Source organism: Candoia aspera, chromosome 2, assembly GCF_035149785.1.
Source record: "Candoia aspera isolate rCanAsp1 chromosome 2, rCanAsp1.hap2, whole genome shotgun sequence".
Classification (NCBI taxonomy): Eukaryota; Metazoa; Chordata; class Lepidosauria; order Squamata; family Boidae; genus Candoia; species Candoia aspera.
In genome coordinates this window covers 102,499,580-102,519,753 of record NC_086154.1, presented here as the reverse complement: position 1 = coordinate 102,519,753, position 20,174 = coordinate 102,499,580, and the positions used below count along the sequence as shown (strand labels likewise).

At 41.9% G+C, this 20,174-nt stretch overlaps 1 protein-coding gene across 1 annotated transcript in view; it reads right to left on the bottom strand.

Moving 5' to 3' along the window:
* PMP22 (peripheral myelin protein 22) overlaps window positions 1-19,039 on the bottom strand; it is a 30,047-nt gene extending 11,008 nt beyond the window's left edge. The window contains exons 1-3 of the mRNA XM_063292627.1: window positions 18,793-19,039; window positions 15,740-15,840; window positions 14,645-14,738 (exon numbers count right to left, since the gene is read on the bottom strand). Coding sequence (XP_063148697.1) covers window positions 14,645-14,738; window positions 15,740-15,817 — 172 coding nt within the window. The 5' untranslated portion in view covers window positions 15,818-15,840; window positions 18,793-19,039. The remainder of the gene's footprint in view (window positions 1-14,644; window positions 14,739-15,739; window positions 15,841-18,792) is intronic.
* Between the last annotated feature and the right edge of the window lie 1,135 nt (window positions 19,040-20,174).

Below are 20,174 nucleotides of genomic sequence, written 5' to 3'. Positions count from 1 at the left end.
ATGGGTGGGAAGATTTTATAGGGCTTTCCTGCAATCAGCAGCTTCTAGTTTGCTGGAGACCTCCCACTCTCAGGGTTGCAACTAAATTCCACAAGAGCCAAGCTAAGCAGAAAAGCTCTTCCTATTGATCCACATAAAAACAAGAATTGGCCCTATTTTAAAGGAGAAACTGAATGGAATGAATTGAGAGAGGCATGCCATTGGATGCCAAACACTTGAAGGAGGTTTAATATTTTCTGTTCTCAGAAAACTCGTTGTTGCTTAAAGAAAATACATAGCGTACACGTTCCTTCAGACCCTTCAACATATGAGCTCCTAAGAATGTAATTCTTGGCTGATAAGATTTTCTGCATCTGGTGCCTTCCAGATGTGTTGAACTCTCATAATTACCAACCAGCAACCCTAATCTCAGCATTTGGCTGTAGATTACAGAGACTGAAGTCCATATTGGAGAACACTAATTTGCAAACAGCTGAAATAAAGCACTTAACATTGTCTGCTAATTTTAATGTTTTCCCATTCAAAATGGATAAGAATGGAGGGATTGGCATATAGTAGGTTTTAATTTTAATTTTATTCCCTAACAACTACACATCAAACTGGACCTCAGACAGCGAAGATGGGAAACAGCTTTAGCTGGCAAGGGAATCATCACTGGCCAAACTAGACAACACTCAGTTTAATGCAGCATTATATAAGGAAATTGCATCTACAATAATGAGCCCTACAATTCCATCAGGTTTATCGAACAACTAGCTTAACATCACTGAATTACCTGAAGTGAATTAGTCATCTAATTCAACACTGAGCCGATGTCAGGTTTATGGGCCTTTGTTTTTTGCTTAGATCCCAGAGGCTACTCAAGACACACAAAACCAACAGCTGAGGAGAAAGTCACAGAGTAACTCATAGAGTATTGCCAAATTATTGCCTATTATTGGACCATCTGCACATACAATAAAAGAATTACAGATCAGCAGTTGGGAAACTAAACTCAAAACTGTACAGCAGAGCTGCACAAAAACTTGGAAAAAGTTGAATGTTATACTTAGCATTTTTAAGCTAATGGGATTCAGAAACCCTTGGAGATGTACTGCATATCAGAGGAATCTATAAGTACATACTTAGTTTTGACCAACCCTGATCTATTTATTATTTTATGCATACAAACTTTTGAGTTCAATATTTTTTTATCATGTTCATTTACTACCGCAATCATAGGCACTTCTACACCATCCCTTTTACCACTCCCCATTCTCTCAAAAGCAGTTGGAAGATGATCCACAACCATTTTCTCTTCTCCTGGCTCAGAACCCCGAAAGGTAGGATCAAAAATCACTATGACCTCAAATACCACAATTTCTGCAGTAACAAAAAATGTCCACTCATTCCTCATAAGAAAGAAAGAAAGAAAGAAAGAAAGAAAGAAAGAAAGAAAGAAAGAAAGAAAGAAAGAAAGAACCTTGCTTGCACTTTCTCATCTTCACCTGTAGTTCAAGGTATGTTCTTTGTCTGCTCATATGCAGAGGGATCCCAGAGGGGTCCAATGAAGACAGCTGAGAAGATGTCAAGCCATCTTTTCCCTTGGGAGACCTGAAGGCGAGGAGTTGGGAAAAACAAGAGTACCTGCAAATATGAAAATAAACTGTCCACTCATTCTATACAGCTGAAGCTTAAAAACGAAAGAAAGAAAGAAAGAACGAACGAACAGATCAACTGTAGTAATTATATCAGTATGACAAACCACCTAGTCCATGAGAAGACAAAGAAAACATTTCTTCCAATCCTGAATGGCAGAACAGAACCTCTGCATAAAAGAACTATGTCAGAAGACATAGAAGACACACTGATAAGATCAAACAAAAAATAGCTGAAAGAATTTAATATATTTAAATATGTGGATGTTAGTGGCAGTTTTCACAGCTGTTTTATCCAGTGACTTGTTTCCAGATTAGAACAATTTTGCTAAATTATTCAGAATGAATTGAGATGGCACAGTTTGACTAGGACTATTTCTTAATCATAAATTGAAGCACATGTTTAAGTCTACCAGTCATTTTTTTCCTCATTTATGAGATACCCTCACTGTTAACTTGCAGTCCCTGTCAGATCCTCCAAGCAGCAAACAGAAGAATAGGCGCTTTTCTCAGATTACTGTCAATTTAGAAAAGAATGACTTTAGAGCATAAGAACACCCATAGTGGATCAAAGCAGTTCAGCAATTTTTTCTACAATGGCTGACCAGATGCCAGCGGGGAGTCTACAAGCAGGACATCCTCCTGTTTGCATGCCACAGCAACTGGCATTTGAAAACAGACTGATCGTTTTTCATTGACCTTATCTGCAACTTTTTTTACTTGTGCAATATCGTTTTTTAGATTCCATGGCAGAACTGTACACTGTCCTCCAAGTGTGTATACATACTTCTCTAAAGGCACCACATAAATGATCTAGAGTTTCTTTCCTCATGATTGCCTAAAGAATGTGACTTTTCACAGCATTCACACCAAGTATTAACATTCATCAATCTGTCCACAATAAACCCCAATCCTCTTCCTGATCAGTCACTCCTAGCTAAGATTTCTCAGAATTATTTTTATTTTTGGTCCCAACTTTACACTTGCATCTGGGCCATTTTAATGTCTTTTTTCTACTTCTGATGTATACAATTAAAGCAAATTAGAAACATTATCATAATATGAGAAAGAAAACTACAGGAAACTGAAAATATCTAACATGGAGAAATAATAAGAGATCTGCCAAGTGGCAGTAGGAGGCAGATCTCGTCTGGACTCACAAGCAAAGCAAGGCTAGGCCTGGTTATGACTTGGATGAGAATTTCAGGGCTGTACGCTAGAGTGGGAAGTAGAAAAAACATCCTGAAAGGAGGCGATGGCAAACCACATTTGTGCTGCTGCCAAAAAGACATGCACGCTCACATATTCACCAGGAGTTCAGCCTGACTTGAGGGTTCATTACTTACTTTCTATATTAAGAGGGACGAAAGGAGAGAGAGAAAACAGATCAGTTCATACACTGTATTTACATCATCTTCCCTAGTTTTCGAAAACACATAATATGGCCTTCTGAATATCTTAAGACACTGAATCAAAATCATTAGATAAAAGGTCAGACGAACCTACATGCACAACCTACAGTCTGTGGAAAAGTATTTGCCCCCCTTTTGGATTTCCTGACTTTTTAAACATCTTTGCCTCTGAATGAATGACTAGGAACAAATTCAGTACTTTAGAATGGTTATGCCAATGTTGACTTAAACCCCACTGGAATGGGGAGGCAGGACCTGAACCAAGCACGTCACGCAGAAAGATCTAAAATGTTATTGAGTTGAAGCAGTTTGGTATGGAGAAATAGACCAAAATACCCACCTAGCAGTATGAGAAATAGATCACCAATTACAAGAAGCACTTGGTTGCAGATATTGCAGCTCTAGGTAGTGCAACAGCTGCCTGAATCTAAAGGGGCAATTGCTTTCTCACATTGTATGTTAATGAAATAAATGATACAGGTGCCAAACTTAAAAAGATTGCATTCTCCGTAAATTAGCATACCTTGCCATTCTACTTGTGGAAAGTAGCCTAGTTCCACAAAGGTGCACTAGAGCTGAAGCTGAGCAATGTAAATGGTGTGGAAGCTGCCTGTTTAGACCCACCTTTTCAGCATGAGGGCTTTTGCTTGCTTGTTTTTTCAGTGTTGTGAGTTACAAACAACCAAAAAAAAAAAAAAAATAGGGTGGTTTTCTCAATACTTATGCAATGGAATAGAAATGCTATCTTCTTGTTCCATTTACCTCCACGCACTACCAGGCTCTCAGGCTGATTTCATATTCTAAATTGTCTTCCATGTTGAAGACACTACTTGCTGGGAAGTACAAAGCCAGGTTTTTCACGAGAGGGGGAGAAAAAAGAAGGGCAAAGGATGTAGTCTGATCCTTTTCCTTGGCAACTTTGCTATATGTTTGCCAGTGCAAACAACCTCAGCTTGCAAAGTTTAATAGGAGAGATACTGTTGCCACACATCTACATGGTTCACTTGCTTAATCACTTCCCTGCTAACAGCCTTCCCAGGTGAGGTGCCTGCTAACATCTGGGCCTACAGCTCCCATCCTCCCTTATCCGTATGAGTATGTGAGAACATTAGGTTCAGCAAGGCTATCTCCCAAGAAAGGGCAAATATTCCAAGGAGAAGGGTAGGGTGTCTTGAGGAGAAGCTTGGCATTCCTACATCTTTCTCAAATGCTTCTCTGGCAATTCTACAAGGAATTTCAAAATAGCTCACTAAAGTCTGTAGTCCAGTGTTTCTCAACTCTGGCAACTTTAAGCTGTCTGGACTTCAACTCCCAGAATTCCCCAGCCAGCAGGAGTTGAAGTCCAGACAGCTTAAAGTTGCCAAGGTTGAGAAACACTGCTGTAGTCGCAACAATCTTTTTTAAAGGATTATAATTCTGTATTTATTTGTTACACACATTTATGAAGATGCCATACAAAACATGCAAACAAACAAAAAATCAATGATAAAATAATTGCAAATCAGGCTAAAAATTCTCACCTCACTATTTTATAAGCCTGGCAATTTTTATTTTGTTTTACTTTATTATTTTTTGTTTTATTTTTGGTCCTGACGTACAGTACTGCATTTAAGCAAGCTGAAGCTTTTTGTGGCATGTACCTCTCAGAATGGCAAAAACTCTTTGCTCAGTTTTTGTTTTGGGAGGCTGCCAACTTTATTTAAAATGTTTTGAAACTGCCTTTTAGGGTGGATTACACTTTCAAAGCAACTCTTGGTAAAACAAAAGCAAATTGTAAGTATCCAAATAAAAGCAGGTAAAAATAATTTAAAAGCCACATTATTCCAGCTCTTAAAAGAAAAAAAATTAACACCAGAAAGCCACTACCATCAAAATAATGCATGGAGAATACGTGGATCCAGAGAACTCATTAAAAACTTGTAATGACAGCACTTTATGAACATCACTTGATTAAAAAAAACAAACTTGCCTCTCTGTTGTAATTATGCAGATTATATTTATCTGTTGAAAACACCTATGGAGCTTTATTTTATAGAATAAATGCCATAAATTTATAATTAAAATAGGAAATAAGACAACTAATTTATGCAATGTAAGAACTGTTGAATGTTGTTCCTTTGGAAAGTTCAGTAGAACAAAGAGCCTTTCTCTTTTACCAAGTTCAAGTGCTACCTCCCAGCGCTACCACCCCTCACCAGAAATTTTCATCTGCCTGTAATTTGATGCCCACACAGCTGATCCCAATCCTGCCTCTCTTGCTTCTGTTTCTATACTGTCAATCACCCAATTCCCTCCAAAGCAATGGGTGACTAAGACTGAAGATTTGGTAAAGCCTTAGGCTGCCCTTGGACAGTGGTGGAATAAGAGGGAAAACACTACTTAACACTAATACAGCTAAGAAAAACCAAAGCCTCTCTCAGTCACACCCAGCAGATAAGATGAAAGCAGTATCATGGCTATAATGCAAAAAGAAAGACCGCCAGGGGATGACCGTGCCATAGCTAGGTGCAAGAGGAACATGGTGATAAACCAAATCCACCCTTGCTGAATCAAACTTAAGTGTACCCGCCTTGGCCCTAGGCAGCCGCAAATATCCAGCATGTCCTCGTGATCTCTTGTCTGGATTACTGCAATGCGCTCTACGTAGGGCTGCCACTGACGAGCATTTGGAAGCTTCAACTGGTGCAGAATGCGGCAGCATGGCTAGTAAATGGCGCCAGTTATTTGGTTACCCAGTTTGGTGTAGTGGTTAAGGCACCAGGCTAGATACCCGGAGACAGAGTTCTAGTCCCACCTTAGGCACAAAGCCAGCTGGGTGACCTTGGGCCAGTCACTCTCTCTCAGCTCTAGGAAGGAGACAATGGCAAACCACTTCTGAAAAACCTTGCCAAGAATGCTGCAGGTACTTGTCCAGGCAGTCTCTGAGAATCAAACACGATTGAATGGATTTAAAAAAAAAAAAATTGGGTGACCACTACTAGCTGCATTGGTTACCAGTGTGTTTCCAGGTGCAATTCAAGGTGCTGGTTGTCACCTTTAAAGCTCTTCATGGCTTTGGAATAGTCTACTTGAGGGACCGTCTCTTCCCAGTTGCTTCTATCTTTCTCATCTGGTCAGGCAGGAAGGGCATGCTTCGGGTCCCATCAGCTAAGGAATGCCAGTTGGTGGGACCTAGAAAACTTGCTTTTTCTGCCATAACACCCATCCTATGGAGCACTCTCCCTCTGGAGATCAGGATGGCCCTGACCCTGCTGGCTTTTCATAAGACCTTAAAGACCTGGCTCTGTGCCCAGGCCTGGGACTCCGAGGGTGTTCAAGAACCCGTATCTTGGTTATGTTCGTGATTATGGTATATGATTTATTCTCGGCTGCTATGTATTTTAATTTTTGTATTACTGTAATTGTTTTTATTTCATTTTTAATTTTGTTCACCACCCAGAGTCACTTGTTGAGATGGGCGGCCTTAAGAATAAAATAAAATAAAATAAAATAAAATAAAATAAAATAAAATAAAATAAAATAAAATAAAATAAAATAAAATAAAATAAAATAAAATAAAATAAAATAAAATAAAATAAAATAAAATAAAATAAAATAAAATAAAATAAAATAAAATAAAAAAAACATATTTTTTTAAAAAAATAAAAATTTAAAAAATAAAAAATAAAACAAAACAAAACAAAACAAACCATCTAGCAGCCACTGATGAATTCATCCTTCATGAAGGTGTCTCACCATCCTTTAACATTGCCTATGCCAATGACCATCATCTCAACTGAAACAGCAAGCTGCTTAATTTACTTGTGCTTTAGGTGAACAGCTTTTGCTGCATTGATCCTTCTGCATGAACATCTGGACCAAAGCGCTACTCTCCCCCCAAAAAATTCTTCCCTGAGAAGTACAAAACTCCAGCTGTGCAGAGAAAAAGGGGGCAGCCAGGGCAGAAATTCGCCACACGTGTGCCAGAACTCTTCCAGCAATGACCATGCAACAAGTAGCAATTCCACAGAAGATGCCACACAGAGAAAGATTCAGTAACCCCACCAGCGCTACCCTGGGTGAAAAGCAGAGGCTTCTGATGAGTAAGGAAAAATGAATGGCTACTCTACATACTAGCGGGGCACTCCAGAGAACAGACTGAGCCAAGAACAAGCAATGTGAATATAGACTGCTATGTAAAGAACATGAATGGCATTCATTAGAAATCCTACTCTACAAGTCAAGATGCTTTTTTTAACTGTACACTGCCCAGACTCTCTAGGAGTGGAGCAGCCTATAAATGTGATTTACAAACAGGTAAACAAAGAAATACGTTGTGTCTTAAAGAGTGGCCTCTGCCAATGATCTCTGTACTAGGAAAACCCTCACCTTCTCAATTTCTGCGTATGTGGCTCCTATTAGAGGCACAAAAGCAATAAAAAAAATAGAAATAATACTTCACAATTTCAAAGCTCAGAACTTTGTTTTATTTAATGAAAAACAAGCCCTGTTGTATATCAAGGATACAACGGTGAGGAAAGTGTGTGTGTGTGGGGGGGGGGGGAACAGAGGGACAGATTTGAGATTCAAATATGTCATCTGAAAAATGGTATCTGGCCTTGACCATGAGCTCGTCATTCCAGGAATCCTCTGGCTTTATGCCACCCCTTTCAGTGGTGATGCTTCAACAGAGAATCTGACCGGTAATCCTTTGATATACAAGTGGGACATAATCCTAAATTCCTTAGATAAGTCTTGATGAAGAATGCCGGGCAAGGCAAGCTAACACTATGATGAGTACAACATTTGAACTTACAATTATTACATACTGATCACTTAACCGAAGAATGAACTTCAGTGTTAAGAATGTACTAAAATCAAACAAACATGCTCCAGACAAGACGATTAAAGTCTCCTTTTTGTGCAATTTTCAGACTATCAACCACCAGAAACTCTTTCCCTCAGCAATCAGGGATTTGAAAAGGATTTCAGTACTTATCTTGATACTGCTAGACAAAATTGTAAAGAAAAAAAAATAGATTCTGAATGCAAAAGTTATGTGTTCTTTACTGATGTAAAAATAAAAAGTCCACTGCTGAAGTGCCTGATTGTTCACGAAACACACAACTTTGCTACTGGTTATTGAACAAAATATTTCGGCAGCTGGCAACATCTAGCAGACCTCATCTGGGCTTCATAGTCCTGGCTGGTCCCTGGATGGGAGACCTCAAGAGAACATGAGAGCTTTAAACTGGACATCTCAGAAGAAGTAAAAGGCAAACCATTTATCTACTGCTGCCTAAAAGCGGTATGGATGTGTCTAAGAAGTCCTGATCATAACTTGAAGGAGATTCTATCTTTTTTTAAAAAATCGAACTGTCCTAACTGCCAGGAAACACACTGAGACAAGGAACTGGTCTCTAATGTTTTATTGCTTGTACATAACAGGAATCCTAACAAACTGAAGAAGCGTGGGAAAAACCCAGCCATATAAACCCCAAAGGTTAAGGCGGTCCCGATCTGTGTCTCTTTGAATGGCTACCTAATTCCTCAGTGCTACGCAGGTGCTTAACAGTCTGGATGGGAGCCCCCTGCTCGCCATCCTTACTCATGACACGAACATGTAGTATAATATGAATATCTATTTGAATGAGATTTAGGGTTTATATTACATACACAGAGTCTCGTGTGGTGCAGAGTGATAGGCGGCAGTGTTGCAACCGAAACTCTCCCCATGACCCGAGTTCGATCCCGGTGGAAGCTGGATTCTCAGGTAGACAGCTCAGGTCGACTCAGTCTTCCATCCTTCTGAGGTTGGTAAAATGAGCACCCAGCTTGCTGGGGAAGATGACTGGGGAAGGCAGTGGCAAACCACCCCACTATAGTCTGCCAAGAAAACATCGCGAAAAGCGGCGTCCCCCCAAAGGGTCAGACATGACTCGGCGTTTGCACTGGGGACCTTTCACCTTTACATACACTGCTCTGGAGAACTTTCACTGGGGACTTTTTTTCCCCCCACTTTACAGAATTTTAAATACAGATATTGCTACCTTAAGCTACTTGACCACCTTTGAGAGCCACAATTCCTAAGAGGGATGGCCACAATCAAACATTGCACATGTACTAAATAGAAGGCAGCATAATTGATGTAAGGGGAAAATTGGCAAATTATGTTAAGTAAATGTAAATTAGGCATCAATCTTAGACTCTATTGCTTGATTATTGTAATGGTGTGTGAGAACAACCTTGGGAGATGGGGTGAAGAGATGCTGCCTAGGGAACGGTCAGATAAGAGACAGCATAGCCTGCAGCTGGACAGTGGGCGGGGCAAGAGGCTCAGAAGGTACTCTCCCTAGCTTTTCGGGCTGTACAGGAGACAGCAGGAGAAATGTACTTTCAGACTTGCAAGATTCTGTCAATGCAGCTTTACAATAAAGTAGAATTAGCTTATCTGGTCACATTTCCTGTCTGGTCCACCTCATAAGGCTGACATGATTGCATGGATAGTAGTTAATTCAAGTAGGCATATATCTGCAAATGTATTAATCATTCTAGAACTAGTTTGGTGGAGTGGTTAAGGCACCAGGTTAGATACCAGGAGACCGTGAGTTCTAGTCCTGCCTTAGGCACAAAGCCACTTGCGTTACCTTGGGCCAGTCACTTTCTCTCAGCCCTGGGAAGCAGACAATGGCAAACCACTTCTGAAAAACCTTGCCAAGAAAACAGCAGGGCCTAGTCCAGGAAGTCATGAGGAGTCAACATTGACTCCAAGGCCATCCATCCATCCATCATTCTACTAAGCTCCAGAGCAAGGCTTGCCAATTAAAGTAAGATGCAGTTGGGGAAAATATTCTGATACATTTCCTGTCCCTTGCAGTGGTATTACTCAGGTGGTATTGATATTTACAGAGCTAATGAATAGCACATGGCACCCAATTCAGCAGGATGAAATTACAAGGGTTAATTTTTTTAAAAGTATTTTATCACCTTTCTGCCACAGTAAACACAGACAATGGCTTTAAAAGATCTGATCTGTCTAAGAATAGCAGCAAATAAAATTAAAAATTAGCATTTCAAGCAGATAAGACAACCAAAGACATGCTCCTACATTTTTCAGCAAAAATCTGAGTGACCTGGACTACTGCATGAAGGCTAACAGAAAGAAACCCAAAGAAATTTCAAACTTCCAAAACTGAGCTTCAAGGCTACTTCCATTTGGCATCTTCTCTTCAAAAGCTGCAAGAAAACTTCTGTAATCAAGGACATCTAAAGGATTAATCGTGACATCCATTTACAGTGCATAAAATCTTTCTTTGCAGATCTGTGGAAGAAACAGCCATCTTCAGCTAGGAATATCTGAGAACATCATTTGTATTCAGCAGGAACACAGAACATAATTTGCATTCAGAATAAGGATAAGGCTACCTATAACAAAGGAGGTCTGGATAGATTGTCTTGATATGCGTTTGCCCAGATGTAGAAAAGATGTTGCTGAACCACAGCTCCCAGAAGCCCCAAACCAATAGTGAAGGATGCTGAGAATTGAGTTCAGCAACATATGGAAGGCCACAAGTTTCCCATTCTTGATATATAAGGTTTGGCAGGGAGTGTGCTGGGAGGAGGCACAGGTTTTGAGCCAAAAGAAGGAGGTTCCAGAACATGGTCTAGCATACAGCTCCTTCTTGTCTCAATCCATTCCATCCCCAGAAGTAAGGAATATACTTATCCAAAATAAAAATTCAAGTATTTCCTGGTGGTTGTCCTTTGGGGTATGACACGTACGTTTGCAAAATTTGGAACTTCCCAGTATAAGCTTCCATTGCTAAGAGCAAAACATTCCTCCATCTTTCCCAGCTGTGAAAACAACAGCCCCCCCGCCCAAGTTGGAGGGCTCACTTAAGATAAATAGCTTTTATCTGAAATTAAAGCGTAGCCACTACATCAGTGACTTCAAAATGGTTTGCATAGCCCTGCACATATTTAGCTGGACCCAAACAAATGTCACCAAACGGTGGTTGCAAACTTTCAGTTTTAGCATATAAAGCCACTACATTGTTACAGAGATGTATCCAGGTACCTGAGTACTCATCCCAAACCACTAGGGGCCAACAGAGCATCCTTTCCATTCACTCAAGAGAGGAGCAATGGATCACTGCTGCTTTCAGCAGAGTTACAACAAGCACTGCAATTGCACTGGGAACAACACAGAACACCCCAACATTACCAGACAAGGGACTGAGTATGGAAAAAGCAGTTTGGAATATGTGGAAGCACACACTTGCCAGCTGCCTACAACTTACTAAAGCTGGCTGGCTGACTGAGTTGCAGACTGATGAGTTTATACATCTGCCTGTTCTGAACCACTGAGTCCAGGGCACTACACGGCCTAACAAGATATACGTTATACCTTTGTGGGTTTGCAATTAAAAAAAAAAGACAGTGCAAAGTAGCCCACCAACTCCACATACCCGTGCTGACATTCACTGGCTATAGAACTCGGGATTTAGAGAGAGATGTAGTCCTTGATAATAGGTATCTATTTATGTGGGCATTAAAAAATGCTGATTCTCTTACACATGTATAAGCTTCAATCCAGCAGCTTTTAACACAGAGTTGACCCCAACTCTTGTCACCTTCCAGAAACTTCTTAAAATTGAGGTTTTGGAGGGAATTTGGGGGCTGATGCAGATGCCTCATGGAGTATAGGTCTGTATATTTTGACTGTTGGTTTCATTTTATAACATTTTCATTGTTGCTGTCATTTTTCTTTTATATTGTGAGTCAATGAGAGCCTGTGCACAATTCAGCAGGGTATAAAAATGTGGTCTATAAATAAACAAATAAACTACACCGACTGACAGTTTGGCTCACTGTATTGTTGTCAGATCCTGAACTACCATCTTGCACAGCAGCTTTCTCCAGTGCTCTACCCTACAGATGCATCGGAACAGCTATTCTCAGAATCTGCAGCCAGCAAGATCCATGTCCATATTGTTGGAGCACTATCAAACTGAAGTCCAATACAGCAAGCTGGGGAAGGCTATGAAATGGGAACATCACTTGGTTGCAAGATGATGCATAGCTATCTCCTCAGCATTACTATAATTCTAAAGTATTTTATCCCCTGAGAGCTTGTCTGAATTCTCCTACATGTGGGGCTCCATGACCAAGCTACAAATGCTATTTGGAATCCTTTCCTGGATTTATTTCACAATTGTAGACCAATTCAGTAAGTGGGCAACAGACTGGGGGAAACTGACAGAGGAGCAAAAAGATGGACCACCACTATCTGTCTACAATTTTTTTTAATCTCTTTCAAGTAGCCCAGCTATTTTTGATACTCAAGATTAACTTTTTGTTTGTGATGTCTATTGTGATGACAGATTAAGGGATTTCAGGCTAGTGACCTCAAAATGAAGTCCACATTTCCACTCTCACAATTCAGACCTAAAATCACAAGATCCCTCACAATTGCTCAAATTGTCTAGGGCAGAACTTATCAAATGGGCACAATGTTCCCAGCTTCTGCCACACTGTACTGAAAGTAACCGAAGTTGTAGCAGTTTCCAGTATTCCTGTTGCATGACTTGGAGTTTTAGGAACAGCAGAAATAATTAGCATTGGATACATTCAAAACAATTCATTTCCAAAAACTGTCATAGGCTCAGTGCTTTCAAATGTATGTAAATGAAAGCATCTTCAAAGGATGGAGACATTACAGTTTCGTTCCAGTACAATGTTGCAATTCAATATTTATTCTGAACCAAGAACAAACTATCATAGATCAAACTACTTACAATTCACCTCCTTGAATATTTTCCCAGAGGGACTATTAAAAAAAGAAAAGAAAGCAGTTGCAAGAAATGTCAATCTACACTTGGTGTTTGTAATGGGAGGGGAGGCACTTTTCCTCTTTGTCATCAAACACTTCTATTCATCCTAGGGGGGGGAAACTACAAGTATTTATTTCCTTTCCCCAAGAGACTGTATAATTGAGAAGACAGTTTTTCTAATTAGAAAAACAGAACATCGCAAAAGTTAAGTGTTCTCCCAAGTCCTCCCTCCCACCAATGGTGACTTCTGCTGCAACTACTCTGGATAAAATGAAAAACCAAAAGCACCTACCCAAAGCAACAATTCAGATAAGAGATTTGCACAACTCAGCATCACAACAAATGTGCAACAAAGAATTCGATGCACCTAAGAGGAAATGGGAAGAGATCTTCTAACTGGGAAATACTGGAATATTTTTGCCAGTTGCAGCCAAAAATTCATTGGTATAGTGGTCAAGAAATACAAAAACTGAAGCTGGGTAGAGTATATAGCTGTTGGGAGAATAAGCACCTATCGCCAGTGAATTATCTGTAGAAAGCAAATTGAAAAAGGATTCAGACTGGAGTAAGTGTTACTTCTTTTCATGAGAAAAGCTGTTACCAAAATAACCCTTCCTCCTCTAGATTTAAGGTGCTATCTCTGGAGGAAAATGTGAGAATGCTTTTATCCGACACCACATGGTTGTGAGTTACAACACTCAAGAATACTTTGCTGGACTAAACCAAATGTCCATATAATTCAGTGGTCCACAATGTCCTTTCAAACACCCTTAGAAAGCTCATGACAGGGTCTTAGGAAAAATAAGCCATGCTCTTGACTGGGAAGCAAAATGGGACCACCCAAACAATAAAACAGAATCAAAGGACTCCCTAGGTACACGGAAGGTAAGTTTTCAGAATAAGAAAAGGCAGCTAACAAGGACCTATGAGGCTGATGACAAAGGAAAGAGGGAAATGAGTCCAAGAATCCAGAACCTGCAGCAACAGATGTGAACAAACCACATGCAGGGACCTTAACAAAGAGTCAAACAGTCAAAGACAAACAAATCTGGAAGAAAACTCAACTCATATATTTCATGATTTTCCTTAATACAGGTCCAGTTTCATCATCATTACAAAATTCTACAGTACATCTTACACATATTTATTTAAAAGTCCCATTTTCAGCAGTGGGGTTTATCTTTTAAATAAGCAAGCATAGGATTGCAGCCTCAGTGACCCTGACATATTACCATTTATTCATCTGTAAAACACCACTGCCTATTGCAATCCCTGTCTAAAATTATTTGCTTGTAGATTAAAAACCATGGTTTAGCACCAAGTAAGGTAATACATTGGCCGGGTTCATACAGATGTTACTATTTGTTGCGCTGTTGCATATTCCAAAGGTTAAGGAAATATCCAATTTTGTGGGTAGATTAAGGAAGCAGGACAGAGTCAACCACATGAGGAGCACCCCTTTTCTTATTAGAAGTCTGCCACCCAAGTTACTGCAAAATGGGAAGAAAGAAAGCGAATTATATATTCATTGAGGAATGGAGCTAAGTGCCTGCATAGTGTTAATGAGGCAGGATTGCCTAAAGATCTGGCAAGAAGTTGGGAAAATAGGGCACACACTCAAACAGCATATAGCTGGCAGTGAAAGAAGTGGGGTACATCATAAAATTCTGCCTAAACTGTTTCCAGGATTAGCTGATCACGCCATTTCAGAGGTATTACTGGAGTAAAAAAGAGAGAAAATACGTGTATTTAAAGAGAAGGTCACCCCCACCAGAATTCTCACCATTTGTGGATGATGTTATGCAACGAAACTGATACATAGGCATGGTGCAGTTCAGCCAAAGGTCGGCCCTGTGCCCATTCCCAACGAGCCATTGCTGAAAAAGAATGAGTGGTTTATCAGAGATGGAACAGTTCTGAAGGGGGTGGAGCTAAATGTAAACTTCCATGCTAAGGAAGTTAAGCCAATCAATCAAGATCATTTAAGGAACGAAAGCAGTCAGAGATCCCTTGAAGGTCCATGCATGAGGAAGGCTTCTTTCCAACAGGGAGTGTAGAAATACACGTGTCTCTTTATATTGGCTGAGAGGAGAAAGACCTTTCTTTGTGGCTTGATTCCTTTGACTGCATTACAAAGTGCCTTCAAAAGAAGAGCAAAAACAAAGCAAAATGCCCCACTCTTTTAAAATCTTTGCCATATTTCACAGGGGAAATCTTATCCCCTTCAACCTTTGTTTCCCAATGGTGGGGCACTGAGAACGGTTCTGGAGCAGAATACCAATAAAACACATGGCAGCTCATACAATTGGCTATCTTTGAGTACTGGCACATGTGCAGTGCCAGGACTAGAAAATCTGTATTCTTCCAGATGTTGCTGAACAACCACCACAGCATGCTTCTCATCAGCCATGGAGGCTGGAGCTGCTGGAAATTGTCATTCGGCAGCATTTGGAAGGCCACTAGTTCCTGTCCCTAAAAAAATAAAAAAAATTGGCTCATGGCCACTTTCAATAGCCTGGAAACTTTTCTGTGGTTACTTAGTAGGAGGAAATTTTTCCTGAACCAGTCTAGTGTAGAAACTGATTCACATTTAATAAGCTTTTATGCTTAAAATGTTGGTTTATATTTTATTTTAGCTAACAGATACCCCCAACGGCCAATATATTCTCTGGCACATATAACTACATTGGCTAGTATAGCAGAAGTTATGAGAATGACTATTTTTGAGAACAGTTTGGGCTACAATTTCACATTAAATTTCAAAAGAATAGATAGGTACGCTAAAATAGATGGAGTTGATATATTTCATAAAGAAGCAGTGGGTTAATTGTCCTGGAGCATTGGGTGCAATCAATAAAAACAGGCATAGTTTACTTACACTGACAATTGTAGAAACGAAGAGAAGAACAAGCACCGAAATATGGAGCACAATGATTCCCAACAACAAAAGGAGCATTTTGGCAAAAGTGTTCAGAAGATCTGAAAGGGGAAAAAATACCTTTAAGCAGAGAGAAAAATGTTTACTCATGGATGAGATTAGGCAAACCTGAATTTAAGAAATGAACAGCAGAGGGTGCCTCTGAGACAGAACAGAGAGATGTTTTAAGGCTCACTTTATGATCACTAAAGAAATTCACCAAATGTGTTTTTGTTTTATGCAGAATGAAACTAAGAATATGCATTAAAGTGGGACAGTTTCCAACTGGGAGATGAAAGCAGTAAGTATAAAACAAACAGCAGTGATTTTGTATGTCTGAAGCAACTCAGTGAATGTGATTTCTCAGAGAAGTAAAGGGCGAGATTTGAAATTATCCAGACCTGGGGAGTTTGGGCACTTCCACTGCAACCACAGAGGTAACTAGGACTTGCAGAAATTGCACGAAAAAGAGTGCAACATTCCCTACCAAGCAATCCATAAAATATACATCTTGAATAATCTTCCTTCCCAGAATTTGATTCCCTTTCCCCTCCTCCAGTTTTGGAAAAGTTACGTGAAGTCTGGTGTACTGACTTTAAATGCCATAGCATTCCTCAGAGTTTCCATTCAGCCTACAGGAGCTCTCCTCTCCTCTGGAAAGAGACAGCAGACAAAATCTCTTTTCTGAGGGTGCACTTAGATTGTTTCAAAGGGAGAAAAGTCTAAAATAAAGTAGGAAAACAGTGCCGTGCTTGGTCTAGACCTCCACTGGCTGAGCTGGTTTAGGGGGCAGGGAATGTAAACCGTTATGCCACAAAGCCACCGTTCTCCTTTGAAATCATCAGCATCTGCAGACTAATAAACCACCAATCCCTCCAGCCCACAGCAATCCTCACCATTGCTAAAGATCATAACATTAAATGGACAATTATCTGGGGGGCAGGTGGGGGGACAAACAGATTTTGATGCTTGTAGTATTGTACAGGATAGATGCAATGAAGAATGGAGGAGAAGCATGTCCTGCAAGTTCCAAGGCAACAATTAAGTGGGTCTTTGTAACACAGCAAGCAAATAGGGGGCTTGGGAACTTGATGAAATTAATCTAGAGGAGGTGGGAAAAACCTCTTCATTTATTTATTACAAACTAGGAAAAAGGGAAACCACTACCGCCACACCATAAACACGCACACCACACACTTCAAAGTCTACCAAGGGACTGCAGGGAGGAACTGGATTCCAGGCAGCGAGAAATGGGAGTGAGGGGTGGAGAGATCTACGTGCTAAAATGTTTCAACCCGTTTCTAATTATATCAAGGCCAGCGTGATTTAGAGCGGCTAGCTTTCAGCTACGAAACTAAACTTTGCGGATCTGAGAATTCCGAGCGTGAACCAAAGTTGTCTGCCGAGGTTCGGTCGGCTAAAGAGGGTCTCTCCCGCCCCTGCCCCTCCCAACGAAAGCTTCACTTATGCCCGCTTAGGCTGCAGGGCAGGAGGAATAATAATAGCAGGCGGGTCGTGGATTTGCGATATCCGTACAGTAAAAGTGCCGGGAGTCTTCGGGGCGAGGAGGGTGATTTGTAGCAAACACCCCGAAGCGAGTTTGGGTGACAATTCCCCGTCCCGCCATTAGAATGAGTTGGAAATGAAGCTGCCTACTTACTCGGCTGAAATTTGTTTTAATTGCTGCCGGGGTCGCTCCGCCGGTCGCTCCCTGCCACCGTAAAAAAGGAAGGGCCCCAAAAGTGAAGCCCGAGAAAGCGGCTGCCCGCGTGTTTTTCTCGCAGAAGACAGAGAGGCGGGAACTGAAACGTTTCGCCCTTCAGGAGGAACAACGCCCCAATCGCGGCAGGGCGCCAAGCGGGCTGTGTATGCGTAGCACGCCGACGCCGAGGGGCAGGCAAACCGGCAGGCTGGCCGTGCCCCATCTATAAATACTTTCCCGGCGAAAAGAAGGGGTGGGATGGCCGGGCCCTTCTTTAATACAGCGGCTCTCTGGTGCTTGCGGCGCCAATAACCGAGCGCAGGGGAACGACCTTCCCGCGGAACCTGTCTACTCTTGCGCCTCCAACAAAAAGCGTGGAAAAGAGGCAAGCCAAGTATAGATCGCGCCTCATCAGGACAAGGTGCCACCTTTCCAGGGCGGATATTCCTCACTTCAATCCCTTTCCTTTCCCACCTTGTCTCCAGAAAGGGACACTCCCCAGGCCCAAGACAAGAGGGCAGCGATCCCGACAGGGCCCCCATCCTTTGCTTTTAATGATCCTCGCTGCGGGGACAAATCCAGAGGGTGCTACGAGAGTCTCCCGAAGGATGCGCAAAGACGCTGCTCTGAGCTTGGTGGGGCGTATCTCGGAGCGCTGAGTGGCGCCAGGGATCGCAGAGAACTCACGTAACTCCCCGTTTCCCAGCAGTGTTGGTAGCCTGTAGTGCGTCTGCCTCACACGCTCGCTTGCACGCACACTCACTGCCAAGAGCGGCACAGCACTCCGTTAGTAACCCCAGAGGGAAATTTCAAGATTGCCTCCCTCGCCCCACAGTGATCGCCCTCGGTTCCTGTCGTGGGTGATGCCTTCCATCCCCGCGGCTTTCAAGCCACTCTATCCCCCTCCCAGCTTTGGCTTCCCATGGCCCAGAACCAGGAGGTCTCCGAGCACGGCGCCTCACGCGCAAAATCTCTTCGCAAAGTTGCCAGCGCGCGACTATCTAATCGAGCAAAGCCTTTCTTTCTTCTTGGAGGACGACTTTCGAACGGGGTTGGTACCCACTGATAATCGTCCAGCAAGCTTCTGTGCCCCTCAGTCCCAAATAAACGAAGCGGTAGACCGCTGGGGGGCTAATCTCGATTAAAAAGCAGAACTGAGATTTCCTGATCGTGAGATGTTCCCAAAGGACTTTGACCCATTAGCCTTCCTAAGAGGTAAAGCTAGAAAAGTTTACGCTGGACCTGGACGATGATAATAATAAATACTATTATTATAATAAAAACGCTTATCGTCGTCATGTGGTGGACTTACCAAGGCCGAAAACAGTGCGCTTTCTTTGCAGCAGTATTTCCTAAAGCAAGAAAACCCGGCGGTTTAAACTCCAGGAGCAGAGTCCCGCCTAGCAGAACCAAAGCCGTCTCAAGCCACTCCGGTGCGTATCTGCGAATGGGACAAGCCCCAACTGTTTGCAATCCCTTTACTGCAAGCGCAGATCTCGTGCTTACTCAGTTTATTCAGCCCCCGTTCCAACGCCCAGATATGTCACGGTGGCCTGAGAGAGATCACCCTGAACTATTTAAAGGGGCAGCGGCTCTATCTTTATCCCCCAGCAAGGAACACTCACAGCAAGCACGCAGAGCCTATTTGGGGGGAGCAAAGGATTACTCCGCGAGGATGTAGCTTTTTGACTCTCTCTGGGACCGAAAAGCCACGTGAGGTGCCAGAAGCGACAAAGGGGTCGTGTTCCGTGTTCGTGATATCCTTGGCAGCCATCTCAAGGATGGTCACTCAAAAGCCAACGCAAGGGGCAGAACTAGAAGTGCAACATCATATGTGGGGATTTAGTGGGAAAGATGGAAAGCGTAGAGTTGCCTTGCCTTCCCTGTTCAAGGTCAATTTAGCTTAAAGCCTTGAAAGAAAAGAAGAGCTGGTCGAGGCGTCGTTTGCCATACTACTGTGTTTTCCAAGGCCATATGTTAAACAACCAGAAAATCTGGACTTCCTACGCCATGCCTTTTTTAATATGGGTTTATTCTTCTGGATTTGTGTTTCTTTTCTGATTGTGTTTAAGCAAATTTTGGAGATGTTCTTGAAGTAAACAAAGTGGCTTTAACTTCACCCCATTTATGATATTTATTCGGAGTTCCCCTCTTTCCAGATTACTGCCAGGTGAAAACTCCTATCTGTGTCCATAAAGCAAATCATAAAATTGTTAATTCATGTTGTGGTGAAAAAAGTGGACCACATTCATTTCCTTATGGAATCTCATAATTTTTCTATAGATCTCTCTTCCCAAAAATAGCAGCTATTTATCCCTGCGAAGATAACATGAGAGGACGGAATACTATACAGGTGAAAAGGTGAAAGGTCCCCAGTGAAAGCACCGAGTCATGTCTGACCCTTTGGGGGGACACCGCTTTTGCGACGTTTTCTTGGCAGACTATAGCGGGGTGGTTTGCCATTGCCTTCCCCAGTCATCACTTTCCCCAGCAAGCTGGGTGCTCATTTTACCAACCTCGGAAGGATGGAAGGCTGAATCGACCTGAGACGGCTACCCGACAGAGAATCCAGCTTCCGCTGGGATCGGACTTGGGTCATGGGGAGAGTTTCAGTTGCAATACTGCCCCCTACCACTCTGCGCCACATGAGGCTGTAAGACTATACAGGTAGTCCTCACTTAACAACCATTTGCT